A 17,532-nucleotide genomic window follows, 5' to 3' on the forward strand; every position below is an offset into this window, starting at 1 on the left:
CAACTGGGGACCCTCGACAAACACAAACACACACACACTCCCCCCTATTTTGCGAGACGGTTATTGACACGCAACTAGGGACCCTCGACAAACAGAAAACACCCTTAGTTGCGAGTCAATGCTCGGCTTGCAACTAGGTGCCACGACAAAAACATACACACCCACTAGTTGCGAGTAGATGGTCGCCATGCAACTGGGGACGCTCAACAAACACACACTCCTCGTAGTTGCGAGTCGATGGTTGACATGCAACTGGGGGCCCTCGACAAAACACAAACAACCTTAGTTGCGAGTCGATGCTCGACTTGCAACTAGGGACCCTCGAGAAACACACACACTCCAGTTGCGAGTCGATGGTGGACATGGGACTAGGATCTCTCGACAAACACACACATGCCCCTACTATGTCTCGATGGTCGGTATGCAACTGGGGACCCTCAACAAACACACACTCCCCATAGTTGCGAGACGGTTATTGACACACAACTGGGGACCCTCGACAAACACACACATATCGTTAGTTGTGAGTCGATGTTTGGCTTGGAACTGGGGGCCACAACAAACACACACACACACACCCCTTAGTTGCGAATCGATGGTCGACATGCAACTGGTGGCCCCGACAAAACACACACAGGCACCCCCCTAGTTGCGAGTCGATAGCCGACATGCAATTCGGGACTCTCGAAAAACACAAAAGACCCTTAATTGCAAGTTGATAGTTGATATGCAAGTGTGGACCCTCGTAAAACACGGACACCCTTAGTTGCGAGTTGATGATCGACTGGCAACTGAGCGCCCTGACAAAACACAAAACACCCTTAGTTACGAGTCCCATGTTACGAGTCGAGGGTGGACTTGCAAACTCAAACAAAAAGGTCAGCCCCCCAGTTGAGAGTCAATGTTGGACTTGCAGGTGGGCCAAAAAATCGAGCTCGAGTTGCGAGCGCGTGTTACAAAAACACGAATCTTGACACAATGCACCCTACGGTTTATAATCTAGATATGAGATAATTTAGATGCATCCTACGGCAAAGCCTCAACTCTGGACTGTGCTTATTAGGAGATACTAAATACAATTAAAGCTGCAAAAATTAAATCTCACTACAGGACTAAGAAACCAAACACTTAATCATTCATTTCAGCGAAAAAGTTTCATGCTGTTGATAGATGAAAAATAAATCAACAACTTATCAATCAAAAATCAAGCTGTTCCGAGCACGTACACCCCCTTAGTTAGAAGTCGGTTGTTGAGACGCAATTAGGGGCCCCTTCACAAAAAAAGACATACACACGCAGCTACGGACCTTGACAGCACTCTCGTAGATCTACGACTTTCAAGATAACTACTGTCAAAAAAATAAGGCGTCTATGAAAAAACAATATTTTTGTTACTAAAAGAACTGGGCAAACAAATTGCATGTATAGTGCGTGAAAGGCAAGGGTGTTTATCGTTATAAATCATAAACAAAAAAAGTATTGAAAAAACGTAAAGACAATTACTCCTAAAAGAACATACTGATCAAAAATATATAACATCACTTATCATTACGAGAAACGCATATTCCACATAGTTTTGAAAACACACATAGATAATAAACATCGCAAACGACGAGGGGGGGGGGGGGTTACTTGGTTCTTGTCAACCGCATAAACAAACGACCGCAGCGATGTTTTGCATCAGCATACTACATAACTAGGAACATAGCTTCTCGAAAAGAAAATAAAACTTAAAGCTTGCTGACGACAACAGTAACATTCATGTAAGACTTCTTGCTGGCCTTGAAGAACATGAAGATGCAGTCATTGATTCCCAGGGTAGTCTTTGAAAGGAAACGCCTCCACTGCTTTTTGTTGAAAGCTATACGTCCATCAGTAGACGTCTGGTATTCGACGCGAGTCTTTGCCTCCCCACTGCTTAAACGAACACCAGCCAACCCTCCTTTAGGGATGTTTAAGCTTGTAGCAACCCTCTCTGGTACTTTCTGTATCCACAACAAAGAATAGAAAACAAAAAACATAAAAATTAAAAGCTTGAAGCAACGCAACAAAAACTACATGCATTTAAGAAAACAAATATGCATATAAACAAAAATAAAGTAAACACAAAAAGCAAATTTTAATAAAAAAGAAACAACAAAACATACCATTTGTCCAACTTGAGTGTCAGTTGTAGTAAGACAGTGTACAAAAGATACTCCTAAAAACTTGGACTTGAAGTTGAGCACCAGTTCATTGAGAATGTCCTGTTGTGCATCATTCAGAGTTAGACCCCTTGTATACTCGATCTTTATGCTGCCACCGTCTTCATCCACATCTGTGATGTCTCCATCTATCATCTCTTCATCAGCATCCCCGTCTGAAGAGCTTCCTTCAACTATGTCCAAGTCATCACTTTGAACAACAACATGTGCCTGGCGGGGACGCCTGTCCAAGTCAAAAATGACCACAGCACCCTTCTGAAGAGAAAATTCAGAAGTGAATTTCTTCCAGCCACTCCCCTTGATTCTGGTCCTGTGTGCCCCCTTCACAATGTCGACAGAGTACTTGCGTCCATGCGCTTCAAAACGCATGTAGTCGCTGGTAACGCCATTGATCGTAGACTCTTGCATTGCATGGCACAGTCTACAAAAAAATGTAAAAAACATAAGAAAATAACAATAATCAACTGTACATAACATAGAAAAAACATGACTGAATACAAAAGAGCGCGACCATCCATGGCAAAATACACAAAGAATTTTACCATGACTTGTACAAAAATGATGCACCACTTGATTGATGCACTGCGGCTGAACTAGGAAACAAATAACAAAGTACATAAAGGCGCAAAATACTAACTGATTACCGCGTTAGACAGGAACTCATCACGAATGTCGATCTTGAAGTTGTTGTCAGCACCGCCATGGCAGAAGTTCCCACATAGCTCACAAGAAAAAACCTGAGAACATAAAAAAAAAACAGTTAAGGGACAGGCTGACTGCAAGCATTTCCTCAAAGGTCCAAAGTCGGGCGGCCTGAAACAGGATGGACAACAGTCTTCTTTCAGAATGAGGATTGACTGAAATTACAAAAACAATTATGTGCATGGATCACGGAACTGACTGAACATAACAAAATGACCTAAACCAAAATGGAAAAGCACATATCTGATAACTAGACACTCCTAGGCCACTCTTTTCCTTGACTCATCTGTTCAAGACTGCCATGGCGGGGATTGACTGAAATTACTAAATTAACTTAAAATATATTCAAGCGTATAAGTGTCTGACAAACGAAAATAATAGAGTATCTTTGAAATCTTGTGCAGGAGCAGAGGGACGGTTTCAGCTAAGGCCTTAGGCTAGTTTCCACTGCCTAAAAATGACGCGAAATCGAAATCACGTACGCTTTCTTTTGCGACAAGAAGGAGATTCTAATTTCACAAACTATATTTACATGATGTAAGTTATTAGTTCTTAAGAACGAAAATTATATACATAAAGTGAATGATCGACTCGATGAAAAGGAAACAGAACAAAAAAACAGACTAAAAATTCTGCACAAGCAAGTGCTCCAGGAAAGGGTTGTATTACAGTACATACTATGGTGATCAACCGGACACAGAACACGAGCAAGCTCCAACTAATCAAAGTTATCAATTCCACATGGCGAACATATAAAGTAAAAAGAGACTGATGAATAAACTTAAGAGAAGCCATAATCATATATGCGCTCCTAAAAAATTGAGCACAACCCATAAAAAACAGAGGGCAGCCCCCTGTTTGAGAGACACCTTAATAATATGGAAGCCATGCAATGTATAAGCAATCAAATAATATGCAGCAGGTGCTCATTCAGAAAACACATGGAAATGATACGCAAAATCAGAACAAGCAAGAACATCAACCAACAAACAGACTGGAAGGCAGCTACTGAAAAATGAAGAAGAACCAGAGCAGGCAATTATCACAAAAGAAAAAGGAAAACTTGATGCACACATAAGAGATTTTCATCACAAAAAACAAAGTCATGACATTATTGCCTAGGGACTATCTCTACCATAGATAAGCAGAAGAGGATCTGGGTGCTATCTGCTGCATATAGTCCCACAAACAGGGGATCTAAAAAAAAGATAAACAGGGGATCCAAAAACAGCTATTGATAGGACATTTGGTAAATAAAACTGAAGCCTTGATATTTTAAAATTCTTGGTTCTAGTCAGTGTATGTATCTATGAAAAATACAAGGCAGGATCTGTGCCTATGATTACTATTTAGCAGCTATATGTAGACGAACAACTACATACAGAGCAGAATCTGTACCTAGGAGCACAATCAAAAAACATTTAAACCGCTCTAGACCAAACATGAGCATTCCACACTCAAAAAACATTCATCACCCCGCCCCCCTCCCCTCCCCCAAGTTAATGATGAACTACAGTAGAACAAACCCTAGAATGCAAAAAACAAATCTACAAAAATGACAAGAAAAGAAAACGAAAACTCACTTCGCCGGCCTCCCCTGCCATCTCTCTCGCCACAAGCCCACCAAGTACTTGCACGCTTAGATCGAAAAATCACAGGAGGAAGGGAAACAGACCACGGGAAGAAAAAGAGACGATGGGAAGGGGAACAGAGGCGAGGAGAGTGGGGCGAGGAGGCGAGGAGAGTGACGACAGCAAACACGTCTGGACATTAGTAGCAGGGCTAGACTGTTCGCATTCTGAACAAGCGCGGCCCAAAAACAAAACAAAAACAATTCGGAGGCCCAGCCCGCAACAACTCGCTACCCCCTTGCGTCGCTTCCGGCCCGACAAAACAAAAAAGAGAAGAAAAAAAAGAAAACAGAACGGTCCACGAGCGGGACAAACAGATGGGCTGCGCCTCCCGTCGCTACGAAGCAGTCCACCCGGAGGAAGCACGAATCTTCGCGTGGCTCAATCGGACGGTCGAAAAATTGAATAAGACCAATTAGTTTCTCATTCGAATGAGATTTAGCAAACCCGTTAAAATAAATTGCCGGAATCCTTCAGGATACGTTAGCATCCAAATGCAGGCATATTCCGAGAGCAACCCAGGCCACTGCAAGAAGACAAGATGTGTCCTATATATAGAGCTAAGTGGGAAGACTACATCTTAGATCATCTCATCACATATCATTAGCTAGCGGAAGGCAAGGATGGCCGGGACAAGAGACGACTACGACGTCACGGCGGCGCTCGACGAGTTCTACGCGTCCCGCACCGGCGTCTGCGGCCTGGTCGAGTCCGGCGTCACCATCGTGCCACCGCTCTTCCTCGCGCCGAACAGCCCGCCTCCACCGCCACTCGGGACGACGAACTTCATCATCCCAACCATCGACCTCTCTCTCCCACGCTCGGTCATCGTGCCCCTCGTCCACGCCGCCGCGCGCACCTGCGGCATCTTCTACGTCACCAACCACGGCGTCCCTGCTGACGTCATTGACTCCGCCCTGTCCGCCGTCCGCGCCTTCCACGAGCTGCCTCCCGCCGTCCGGTCGGCGTTCTACACGCTCGCGCCCGTCGGTGGCGTCAGCTTCAGCACGTACCGCAACGACCAGCCACGGCAGGCTGCCAGGCCCGACGCCATCCCCGTCCTGCCTTGGCGCGACAGCCTCACCATCAGCCTCGCCCCGCCGGGTCCCGACATGGGCCACTTCCCCGCGAGCTGCCGGGACCCGTTGCTTGAGTATCACCGGGTCATGGCGGAGTTCGGAAAGAAGAAGATCGGGGCGCTGCTGTCAGAGGCGCTCGGTGTCGGTGCAGAGTGGCTCGAGAAGACTATGCAGATGGAGGCTGCGTCTATGGCGTCCCACTACTATCCTCCATGCCCGGAGCCCGCGAAGGTGATCGGCGGTATGGACCACACCGACCCATTCCTGTTCACGGTGCTGGTGCAGGACGCCGTCGGAGGGCTCGTGGTGCATGTCGACGATGGGGAGTGGATAGACGTGCCGCTGGTGGCTGGAACGCTCTTAATAAACATCACAGAATTGCTCAAGGTAAGCTAAGTATATAAGCATGCGTTGCGATTGTTCTGCTTCTGCTTCCGTCGCCAACTTAGGCGCGCACACCATGCATGTAATTAATGTCTCATGCAGGTGTTTTCGAACGATGAGTCCATTAGCATAGATCACAGGGTGAGGGTCAAGTCGATGAAGGAATCAAGGGTATCCATCGCCCTCTTCTTCAATCCAAGCGACTCCCACATAATCGAGCCTCTCCCGGAGCTCGTGACGGCAGACAAGCCCCGACGGTACCGGAGTTTCACCATGACTGAGTTCATGGATTCGAGAAAAGGCAAGTTCGGGAATGGCAGCTCGTCCATCCAGCAATTCGCGCTCACGAGCGAACCAAGCTCTTAATTAGTACCAGAGCTCAGCTGTCTCTCGATCGGCATCGGCATCATTACCTTTTGCCTCGGTTACTGTTGGTAGCCTTGTATTGATGCAAAATGTATTTTTGATAGTGGCCTTGTATAAAGAAATGAAGGGAGTACTTGCTATTTGTTAGAATCCATGTTGTATACGTTTGTAGATACCTATTCGTATCTACCTTGTACATGTAATACCTACTGCTATATATTGAGAAGCACCGCACCCTATTGGGATTGTGCGAGACCCTCCATCAATTATGTACGTCTTATATGGTATCAGATAGGTTACGATCATGACTTCCGCTGCTTCTTCGGCCGCCGCCGTCGCCCCTTCGACAGCCGTCGCCGCTCCATCAGCCGCTGCACCCGCGCAGGGGGTCTTCTCTCCCACCCTTGCTGCTCTTCTCGCCGGCACCAACGGCGCGCAGAACGCCCTCGTCGTCAGCTCCGCTACAGCCAGCGCCGGCAACCTCGGCTCCTTCATGGCCGGGTTGATGCCGTCTGCTTCTTCAGCTCCTCTGGTTGCCGCAGTCCGGCCTGCTCCTGTTCGCCTGCCCATGGTGTCCGATGTGCCCACTCCGGCGCCGTTCCACTTTGCGCATCTGCTGACGATCAAGTTGTCGGTGGAAAACTTCCTCTACTGGCGCGCACAAGTTCTTCCTCTCCTCCGTAGCCACGATCTTCTCGGCTATGTTGATGGATCGCTACCGTGTCCGTCACCGACCGTCCTCGCCACCACTGCTGATGGCGCGCAGCACCTAGTTCCTAACAGGGCGCACACGAGCTGGGTACAGCAAGATCAAGCCATCCTCTCGGCGATCCAATCGTCGTTGACGGAGGGGGTGGCTGGCATGGTTTTGTTTGCTGCAACTTCCCAAGACGCCTGGACAACCCTAGAGAGCAGTTTCTCCTCCCAATCCACGGCGCGCTCCATGGCTCTTCGTCGGCAACTTCAGGATATTAAGAAGCTTGATCTCTCGGCCACCGTCTACTTCAACAAAGTTAAAACCCTAGCCGATACTCTTGCTGCCATCGGGAAGCCTCTAGGCGATGAGGAGTTCACCGGATTTATTCTGGGTGGTTTGGATGGTGATTATGACTCGCTGATCGAGGTTGTTCAAGGACGCGACACTCCGATGCCTCCTCGCGATCTTTATGCTCGACTTCTTCAGACTGAGCAACGCATTGAGTCTCGACGATCGGTTGAGGTTCATGGTGGTTTCTCCACAGCTAATGCTGTGACTCGTGGCGGTCCACGACAACCCTACCGCACCGGTGGGAACATGTCTTCTTCGTCGGGTGGCAAGGCAATTCTTCCCTCGCCATCACAACAGCAGCAGAGCTTCACCAACAACAAGTCTGGATCCTCCTGCCCTACGTGTGGTCGTCCTAACGGCGGTCGCCCCACGTGCCAGCTCTGTGGGTTTCAGGGGCATGTTGCATCTCGCTGCCACAAACGCTTTAAGCGTGATTTTCTAGGGATCGGCAATGATGGACGCAACAATGAGAGGCAGGCTGCCATGGCTACTCAAGGACCCATTGGCTCTGGTGGTTCTGGCCATGGGCACACTCCCTCCTACCCCATTGATTCAAGCTGGTACATGGATACTGCAGCTACGGATCACATGACCAATGAGATGGACAAGTTACACTCAAGCCAACCCTACCTCGGCCATGACAAGGTTCACGTTGCAAACGGGCCAGGTATGCACATTACACATATTGGTCAATCTTCTCTTCCGACTAGCACATCTGGGGAGCTTCAACTTCACGATGTTCTTCATGTTCCCGATGTTACTCGCAATCTTCTATCTGTTCCTAGACTTATTCATGACAACGACGTTTTTGTTGAATTTCACCCTTTTGATGTCTTTGTTAAGGATCGCGCAACGAGGGACGTTCTTCTTAGAGGTCACTTCCAGCATGGTCTCTATCCACTTGATGCACCTTCAAGGTTCAGTGTCTTCAGCAGTGTTCGTGTCAAGCCATCTCAGTGGCACTCACGTCTTGGTCATCCAGCTACTCCCATTATACGTCATGTCCTTCGTCGCCATCAACTACCAGTCGAGTCTAGCAAAAAAGATGAGTCCGTGTGTGATGCCTGTCAGCAAGGCAAAAGCCATCAGCTCCCGTTCCCGTTGTCTAGTCGTGTAGTTACAGCTCCTCTTGAAATTGTCTTTTCAGATGTATGGGGTCCTGCCCAAACTTCAGTTAGTGGTCATAACTACTATGTTAGTTTTATTGATGCTTATAGTCGATTTACTTGGCTTTATTTTCTTAAGTGCAAGGCAGATGTGTTCAATGTTTTTCTTCAATTCCAAACTCATGTTGAGCGTCTACTTAACCATAAAATTCTTCATGTTCAATCAGATTGGGGTGGGGAATATCGCAATCTCAACACATTTTTTGGGAAACTTGGGATTACACATCGTGTGTCCTGTCCACATACACATCAGCAGAATGGCTCCGCTGAACGTAAGCATCGACACATAGTTGAAACCGGTCTAACTCTCTTAGCACATGCATCTATACCTTTTCGTTTTTGGGCTGATGCCTTTTCCACAGCTTGCTTCCTCATTAACAGGCTTCCCACACGAGTTCTAGCCATGAAAACACCCATTGAGTGTTTACTCCAAGAGACACCTGACTATACATTCCTCAAGATTTTTGGTTGTGCTTGCTGGCCACACCTTCGGCCTTATAACCGTCACAAACTTGAGTTTCGATCAAAAAAATGTGTGTTTCTTGGGTATAGTTCTCTTCATAAAGGGTATAAGTGTCTTCATGTTCCGTCTAATCGTGTCTATATATCCCGTGACGTTGTCTTTGATGAGAACCTTTATCCCTTTTCTAATTTACCCGCATCACAAACTCCATCTAGCAACTCTGATTCTCCATCGCGTCCTTCATCTGACCAATTTGTAGATGCTGCATACTCTCCTTTTTTGCTTCCTAACCATGGTACAGGTACTGGGCGAGGTGCACAGCTAGAGTTGCTAGATGATACAGCAGCTCACGATGATCACATGCAAGCAATTCAGACCAATGCATCAAGCGATGCTCACGTGCATGCGCGAGACGTTGATTGCATGCAGCGCCATGCAACGGCGGCTCGGTCCGAGCCGGATCCAGCCGAACGACACGCCGAGCCGGAGCCGCGCTTTGAGCCGCTCGTGGCTCCCGAGTCAGCCGGGTCTTGCATGGCTCCTGTGTTCGCTGACTCACCAGCGCTGGATACCGAGCCGAGCTCCCCAACGCCACCAACGCCTGCGACTGACCATGTCATGGCTCCGCCTGTGTCGCCTGTGTCGGCATCTTCTGGACCGTTATCGCCCGTCCAGCCGCCGGCCCCTGCTGTTACTCGACGGGTGCATACACGCAATCAAAGCGGCATTTTCCAACCGAAGCAACGAACTGATGGTACTATTGCTTGGCTGGCTACTTCCATGGCGCAGGCTGCATCTGATCCGACGTTCGAACCTCGACATTTTCAAGCAGCAATGACCATACCTCACTGGCGAAATGCAATGGAACAGGAGTTCCTCGCACTTCAGAGAAATGAGACCTGGCAACTTGTTCCTCCTCCTTCCGGGGTAAATGTGATTGATTCTAAATGGATATTTAAAGTAAAAAGGCATGCTGATGGCTCTATTGAACATTACAAGGCGCGACTGGTTGCCAAAGGATTTAAACAACGATATGGGCTTGATTACGAAGACACTTTTAGTCCTGTCATCAAGCCTACCACTATTCGTCTTCTTCTCTCATTAGCAGTTACTCGTGGTTGGTCTCTTCGACAGTTGGACGTCCAGAATGCATTCCTTCATGGTGTCCTAGAGGAAGAGGTTTATATGCGACAACCTCCTGGTTTTGTTGATTCAGATCGTCCACATCATCTTTGTCGGCTCCATAAAGCAATTTATGGTCTCAAACAAGCCCCTCGTGCTTGGCATGCTCGTCTTGGTTCTGCTCTTCGGTTTACATGGATTTGTTCCCTCTACTGCAGACACGTCTATGTTTCTTCTACAGCGCCCTGGGCTCACGATGTATCTATTGGTTTATGTTGATGATATTATTCTCATCAGTTCTTCATCTACTGCAGTTGATAAACTCATACTAAGTCTTCGACATGACTTTGCTGTTAAGGATCTTGGTCCTCTTCACTATTTTCTGGGGATAGAAGTGACTCATACTGCTGCTGGTCTCTCACTCACTCAGAAGAAATACTCTTTGGACCTTCTCCGGCGTGCGGGCATGCTGAAGTGTAAACCTGTCACCACACCCATGACTGTGACTGAGAAGCTCTGTGCTGATGTTGGTGTTCTCCTCTCGCCTGGTGATGCTACAGAGTATCGCAGTATTGTTGGTGGGCTACAGTATCTTACTATTACTCGACCAGATCTTTCCTTTGCAGTTAACCGTGTCTGCCAGTATCTTCATGAGCCTCGTGACACACACTGGTCTGCGGTCAAACGCATCCTGCGTTATGTTCGTCTCACTGCCTCCTTCGGTTTGCATCTTCGACCGACCACCTCTAGAGTGTTGTCTGCTTTCTCTGATGCGGACTGGGCAGGGATCCTGATGGCCGGCGATCTACAGGGGGATATGCTGTGTTCTTTGGTTCCAATTTGATCGCCTGGAATGCTCGCACGCAAGCCACAGTTTCTCGGAGTAGTACAGAAGCTGAGTACAAAGCTGTTGCTAATGCTACTGCCGAACTCATTTGGGTACAGTCTTTGCTGCAGGAATTGGGTATTCCTCAAGATGTACCCCCAGTTCTGTGGTGTGATAATATTGGAGCTACATATCTTTCATGCAATCCTGTCTTCCACGCAAGGACGAAGCACATCGAAGTTGACTTTCACTTTGTGAGGGAACGGGTTGCACAAAAGCTACTACAAATCAAGTTCATCTCATCGAAAGATCAACTTGCGGACATTTTCACTAAGCCATTGTCACTTCCCTTGTTTGAAGTTTGTCGGCGCAATCTCAACCTTCTTGACACCGGTTAAGATTGAGGGAGGGTGTTAGAATCCATGTTGTATACGTTTGTAGATACCTATTCGTATCTACCTTGTACATGTAATACCTACTGCTATATATTGAGAAGCACCGCACCCTATTGGGATTGTGCGAGACCCTCCATCAATTATGTACGTCTTATACTATTATTACAGGACCTTGTATTTCTGGTGCGGTTTTAATCCCTCACTTCTACTCGAATAAAGTGGTCCAGGACTCCAGACTATGGCGATTGTCCTCCAATCGTGAGATCAGTCCTACCTACTTCATCTGTATCAAAATACAAGACTTTTTTAACTAGCCTACAAAAATGTTTTATATTTTGGTCCCCCTGCTCAAAATATAAGACCATTTATAGAGTTAAAAATGATTTTATATTCTGAGACGGAGAGACTAGTATATAATTGTAAGCAAGTCAGGAGTTGAACGGTCAGACAAACATACTATTGCTCTTTGAAAGCAACCGTGGGAGTTATCAAGTCGCTAACTAAAACCACCAACAGTTTAAGTAGAATATAAGTGGCATCCCACTGCTCTTCTTTTGCTTGTCGTCCCAAGTGGTGGTGGAGGCGGGTTGTTTGGCGCGAGGAAGAGCGGTGACACGATGGTGACGCCGGGCTCGACCTGCCCGCAGACGCTAGTACGTCTCCCCCCCAATGTCCGTATGTGCAATTATTTATCTTTTGTTTTGATCAAGTTGAGCGTGGTCTCTCATCAGAAACAGAGAGAGGAATCAAAAGTCCCACTTCTAAGTGGTCTTTAAATCCACAAGTCAAAGTTTGAGATGTTTTTGAACTAAGTTGAACTAAATGACTTACAAGTGGAATATAAGTTCGATCCCACTTGACACCCTAGGAGCGTCTGGTTGAATGGCTCATAGTGCGATCCCACCTGCAGCCGTGGTGGCTCACCTGCGCCTGTTTCGAGAGCCATGACGCCTTGTATGATAACACTGAAGAAGCGTCCTGCCAGCATTAAGGGTGTTGTTCCCAGCAAGGTGCCTTGGTATTTGAGACCATCATCGATCGTGGCCGGGTTTGGCCGTGCCAAGCATGTCCAACTGGTTGAAGCAAAGCACCACCGAGGAAATTATTTGGTGTTATTGTAGTGCGAATTCTAAGGCAGTTTGTGACACTTATAGGGCAGACTCAATAGATTGATCGAAAATATTGAATATAATTAAAAATGATGAACAAGTATTAAAAAAATGTTGGAATAACTTTTAAAATGTTGAGCAAGTATTTGAAAAAAACATTAATAAGCGTTCAGACAATGTTGAACGTGTATACAAGAAATATTGGTCGCTTATTAAAAAAATGGTTTTTGACACATACGAAAATGTGGAGTGAGAGCGAAAACAAACATAAGAAAAAATAAAAGAAAGGCAACAAATGGAGGAAAAAATATAGAACAAAACAAAAATGAAGAAAAAACAAAAATGTAAGAAAACAAAAAACGAAGAAACAAATGCAACCAAGAATGAAAAGAAATGGAGAAAAAAAGAAACAGAAGAAAATATGAAAAAAAAACGGCTCCAGTAGCCTCAAGTAGGACGAGCGCTAGAATTATACACAAGGGCGAGGCTGGCCTGGTAACTAACAGTGTTGCGCTTGGTCTATCAGTCGGGAACTTATCCAGGTTTCTCCAATTTTTCTTTGTTCCTTTTCTTTTAAACATACACGAACGGGACGGCCCACTAGAAACAGCGCGGGAGATTCTCTTTACGAGGCGGAGCAAAACACTCACGTAAAGTGAGAAATAGCTCTAGCGGATAACTTTTTCACGTGCTGATAAGTGGCGAACTGCATGTGCATCATTTGTGAATTTTTTTGTTTTTCTGTACTTTCGTTTATTCAAAATGTTTTATCTGTTAAACCATGCATACAAATCTCAACCCGTTTTCAGCTTTTTATTTCTCACGTCGAGATATTGAAAACAGATTTCCTATTAATAGGTTTCGGCGAACTTTTTTCTCATAAAAGAACCGGAAACTGAAATAAAAGGCGGGAAAAACAAATACTAAAAACCGATTAAAAAGATAACAAAAAAACCAACAACCAAAAAATATGAATCGTAAAAAAATGGAAATCAGTCCACTCCGGTGGTGCATGAGCAACAAGTCCCCAAAAAATGGAAATCAGTCCACTCCGGTACTAAAGGTTAGACCCCTTTTAATAGCGGTTTGTGTCACAAACCGGGACTATAGGTTAGCCCTTTAGTCCCGGTTTGTGACACAAACCGCTACTAAAGGGGATCGTGGGGCCCTGGCCTGACGCCGGTCTGCCACCACCCTTTTAGTTCGTGGCACGAACCGATACTAATGGTTCAACACGAACCGGGATTAATGCATAGCCGTTTGAACCGGGACTAATGGTACCATTAGTACCGGACCAAAATCGAACCGAGACTAATGTGTCTCACATAAGATCGTTTTTCTACTAGTGGAAGTTGGGTTGTGTGTGCTTGGCCGTGTAGGGTCGGTGTGCTGCATCGTTATGGCCACGATTGCGAGGTGGCGCGGCGGTAGCGGAGTGGCCCATCATAGATGGCGTGCCTCAATCCGGTGAGGGTTGTTGGAGATGTGCAACACGACGAAAATCTTGCCCGTCTTCGGTCGGTGTTGGTGGCGAGGGCACCTACGTGGTGTTGCTACCCTCCTTGGAGGCATCACTAAGGTGTGTTGGCATGTCCCACTCCTTGCTTGGATTGTTGTCCCCTCGCAAAAGCCTTGGTTCATCTCGGACCGGCGATGGCAGCCTCTTGACGTCATTCCTCTGTTGGAAGCACAAGCATCGTGTGTGGAGACATGGCATGGATGTTCTGTGCTGAGGTTATTTGTGCTCGCCGGTGGTCCGAGTAGATATTCATCGATGCTATGTACGTCAGCGCCGGCGAGCTCAAGATGAAGATTGCCTCGGGACCGACCAAGTCCCGCCATCCACTCGCCATCTACTTCTAGGCATTCAAGAGTGGTTGATGTGTTGGTGTGTTGGCAAGGGGAGAGTCCGGTGGTAGTTGTCGCTCTTGGAGATATTGATAGGTGTAGGTCGAGATGTGGCTTTGTTGTTCTATTTAGGTCAAGTTCCTTTGCGTTGTGTTTGTAATGTGTGCGATGGTTTTTCTACGGATCAGCTCACATGGATTTCGTATGTTCGCGGGAGAGGTAGTCTCTTATAATTTTATTTTGCCTTGTATAAAAATATAATACGCCTCAAAAACATGTTCCGATTAGATAAAGTTGTTGAAAATAAAAACATAGAAACTTGTTGACAGGGCATCTAAATTTGCAATCATCGACTTTGTGAGAAACAACAAGCAAGTATACTATTCTTTTTTTTGCATGGTAATATATGTCTTATTCATATCATAAAGATCAAATAATAAGTCACGTAAAGACCGACATGAAAAAACTGAAGAAAAAGAATACTCTCTGAAAATGGGACACACTCCAAGTCTGAACTGAATACACCTCTCTGAAGGTTCGAGCTAGCTTTAGGGTGACGAATTAGTTTGGATCGTCCACGCTGCCTCCCCTCCCCCGGGCGACGAATCTCCACGCTGCTGCCGGCGGCTGGGATTGGATTGGATCGTCCCAGTCCCTCCCCTGTCCGCCTCTCCGGGAGCTGCCCCACCGCCGGCGGCAAGCATCCCGATCTGAATCTGATGCCTGGATCTCGGGACTGGGTGAGCCTCGCGGAGGGGCCGGCGGGGCTCATCGTCGACCGCTTCCTCGCCTACGACGTCGCTGACTACGTCCGCCTCCGTGCGTGTGCCACTCCTGGCGGCGGTGCTCCTCGGATCCGCGCGGGCACAGTTCCATCCCTGGCGGTGGATCATGCTCGGGGAAGTACATGCTGCCCCCAGCCGCCGCTTCTTCCTCAACACATCCACCGGCGAGTGCGTGCAGGTGGACATCCCCGATCTCCGTGACCATGACGTGCTCGCTATCACCGCCGAGGGCCTCCTGGTCCTGCTTCATGAACCCGACCATGTCCGCCTGCTCTACCTGTTCACCGGCCACTTCCTCGCAGACCTCCCGCCGGTCACCACGCTGCTGCCTCCATAAGATGACTTTCTTTGCATGCTCTACTCCATGGATGGCTATACTGCCAGTGGCTCCGACATTCACTAGTAAAAAACAGGGCTTTGATTAGGGCATGGCCAGCTTATTAGTCCCGGTTCAGTCACGGACCGGGACCCATGGGGCATACGTCCCGGTTCGTGAGCCCAGGGGGGCGACTGGGGCCTCGTGTGCATTTGTCCCGGTGCGGCATAACGAATTTGTCCCGGTTCCTGGGACGAACCGGGACCAATGGGCCTCACTCCTGACCCACATACATTGGTCCCGATTCGTGGCTCGTACCGGGACAGAAGGGGGAGCTTTAGTCCCAGTTCTATCCATAAACCGGGACAAATGAGTTGCCTATATATACCCCCTCGCTGCAGCAGAGTACTCCACAGTGCTTTGTTTTTTCTGGCCGGCGAGGGGAGGCCATTTGGGTGCTCTAGCTCACCTCCTATGCACATGAGGTGTTCGATGAAATTTCCGAGCCACACTAGTTAAGTTTTCTCCTCTCGAAACTCGACCCCCGAGCTCCATTTTTCTTGAGATTTGCATAGGTTTAGCGGTCCGTCACGCCCCGTCCTCGTCTTCACCGTCGTCAATCGGCCGTGCCGATCTCGTCGCCGGCACCACCGTGGTGAGCCTCTTGTTTTTTATCTTCATTCTGAAATAAAAAAATTCTTACTTTAGATAGATATTTGTCTAATTTTCTTACTTTTGACACACATAATTATATATAATACACGCAGATGAACCGGCAATGGATGTACGATGACACACACACCTCCGAGTACATTAAGGGTCTGCATAAGTTTCTTGAAGTGGCTGAGGCAAACAAGCAGAATGGTTTTATGTGTTGTCCATGCCCTATATGTGGGAGTACGAAGTCTTAACTATGACCGGAAAATCCTTCACACTCACCTGCTTTATAAGGGTTTCATGCCACACTATAATGTTTGGACGAAGCACGGAGAAATAGGGGTATGATGGAAGACAGTGAAGAAGAAGAGGACAATGACAACTATGTGTCCCCTGAATATCATGATGCTGCAACGGGGGAAGCTGCTGAAGATCAAGAGGAACCAGACGATGTGCTCGATGATGATGATCTCCGCTGGGTCATTGTTGATGCAAGGACACAGTGCGAAAGTCAAAAAGAGAAGCTGAAGTTCGATCGCATGTTAGAGGATCATAAAAAAAGGTTGTACCCCAATTGCGAAGATGGCAACACAAAGCTCGGTACCGTGCTGGAATTGCTGCAGTGGAAGACATAGAATGTTGTGTCTGACAAAGGATTTGAGAAGCTACTGAAAATATTGAAGAAGAAGCTTCCAAACGATAACGAATTGCCCGACTGTACGTATGCAGCGAAGAAGGTCGTATGCCCTCTAGGATTGGAGGTGCTGAAGATACATGCATGCCCTAATGACTGCATCCTCTACCGCGGTGCGTACGAGGATTTGAACGCAAGCCCGGTATGCGGTGCATTGCAGTATAAGATCAGACGAGATGACCCTGGTGATGTTGACGGTGAGCCCCCCAGGAAGAGGGTACCTGCGAAGGTGATGTGGTATGCTCCTATAATACCACGATTGAAACGTCTGTTCAGAAACGAAGAGCATGCCAAGTTGATGCGATGGCACACAGAGGACGTAAGTAAGACGGGAAGTTGAGAACACCCGCTGACGGGTCGCAGTGGATAAAAATCGAGAGAAAGTATTGGGCTGAGTTTGCAGGTGACCCAAGGAACGTATGGTTTGGTTTAAGCGCGGATGGCATTAATCTTTTTGGGGAGCAGAGCAGCAATCACAACACCTGGCCCGTGACTCTATGCATGTATAACCTTCCTCCTTGGATGTGCATAAGGCGGAAGTTTATTATGATGCTAGTTCTCATCCAAGGCCCTAAGCAACCCAGCAACGACATTGATGTGTACCTAAGGCCATTAGTTGAAGAACTTTTACAGTTATGGAATGGAAACGGTGTACGTGTGTGGGATGAGCACAAATAGGAGGAATTTAACCTGCATGTTTTGCTGTTTGTAACCATCAACGATTGGCCCGCTCTCAG

At 47.3% G+C, this 17,532-nt stretch overlaps 2 protein-coding genes across 2 annotated transcripts; one reads left to right on the forward strand and one right to left on the reverse strand.

Moving 5' to 3' along the window:
* Window positions 1-1,519: 1,519 nt before the first annotated feature.
* On the reverse strand, window positions 1,520-4,634 carry LOC119273635. The gene is made up of 4 exons (XM_037554736.1): window positions 4,490-4,634; window positions 2,849-2,941; window positions 2,148-2,625; window positions 1,520-1,985 (listed from the first exon to the last, which is right to left on the reverse strand). Exons 2-4 carry the CDS (start codon window positions 2,905-2,907, stop codon window positions 1,731-1,733), a joined length of 792 nt encoding a protein of 263 aa, XP_037410633.1. The 5' UTR covers window positions 2,908-2,941; window positions 4,490-4,634; the 3' UTR covers window positions 1,520-1,730.
* A 526-nt stretch (window positions 4,635-5,160) lies between these two features.
* LOC119273264 (1-aminocyclopropane-1-carboxylate oxidase homolog 1-like) lies at window positions 5,161-6,366 on the forward strand. The gene is made up of 2 exons (XM_037554489.1): window positions 5,161-6,003; window positions 6,103-6,366. Exons 1-2 carry the CDS (start codon window positions 5,161-5,163, stop codon window positions 6,364-6,366), a joined length of 1,107 nt encoding a protein of 368 aa, XP_037410386.1.
* Window positions 6,367-17,532: the final 11,166 nt, after the last annotated feature.

This window comes from Triticum dicoccoides, chromosome 3A (genome assembly GCF_002162155.2).
Source record: "Triticum dicoccoides isolate Atlit2015 ecotype Zavitan chromosome 3A, WEW_v2.0, whole genome shotgun sequence".
NCBI classification, from domain to species: domain Eukaryota; kingdom Viridiplantae; phylum Streptophyta; class Magnoliopsida; order Poales; family Poaceae; genus Triticum; species Triticum dicoccoides.

Excerpts from the sequence above, each read along its gene's own strand:
- LOC119273635 (XM_037554736.1), bottom strand. The coding sequence starts at position 2,907 with ATGGCGGTGCTGACAACAACTTCAAGATCGACATTCGTGATGAGTTCC. Across the intron at positions 2,626-2,848 it reads ATGAGTTCCTGTCTAACGCG|ACTGTGCCATGCAATGCAAG; the intron begins GTAATCAGTTAG and ends ATTTTTTTGTAG. Across the intron at positions 1,986-2,147 it reads ACACTCAAGTTGGACAAATG|AAAGTACCAGAGAGGGTTGC; the intron begins GTATGTTTTGTT and ends TTGTGGATACAG.
- LOC119273264 (XM_037554489.1), top strand. The coding sequence starts at position 5,161 with ATGGCCGGGACAAGAGACGACTACGACGTCACGGCGGCGCTCGACGAG. Across the intron at positions 6,004-6,102 it reads ACATCACAGAATTGCTCAAG|GTGTTTTCGAACGATGAGTC; the intron begins GTAAGCTAAGTA and ends TGTCTCATGCAG.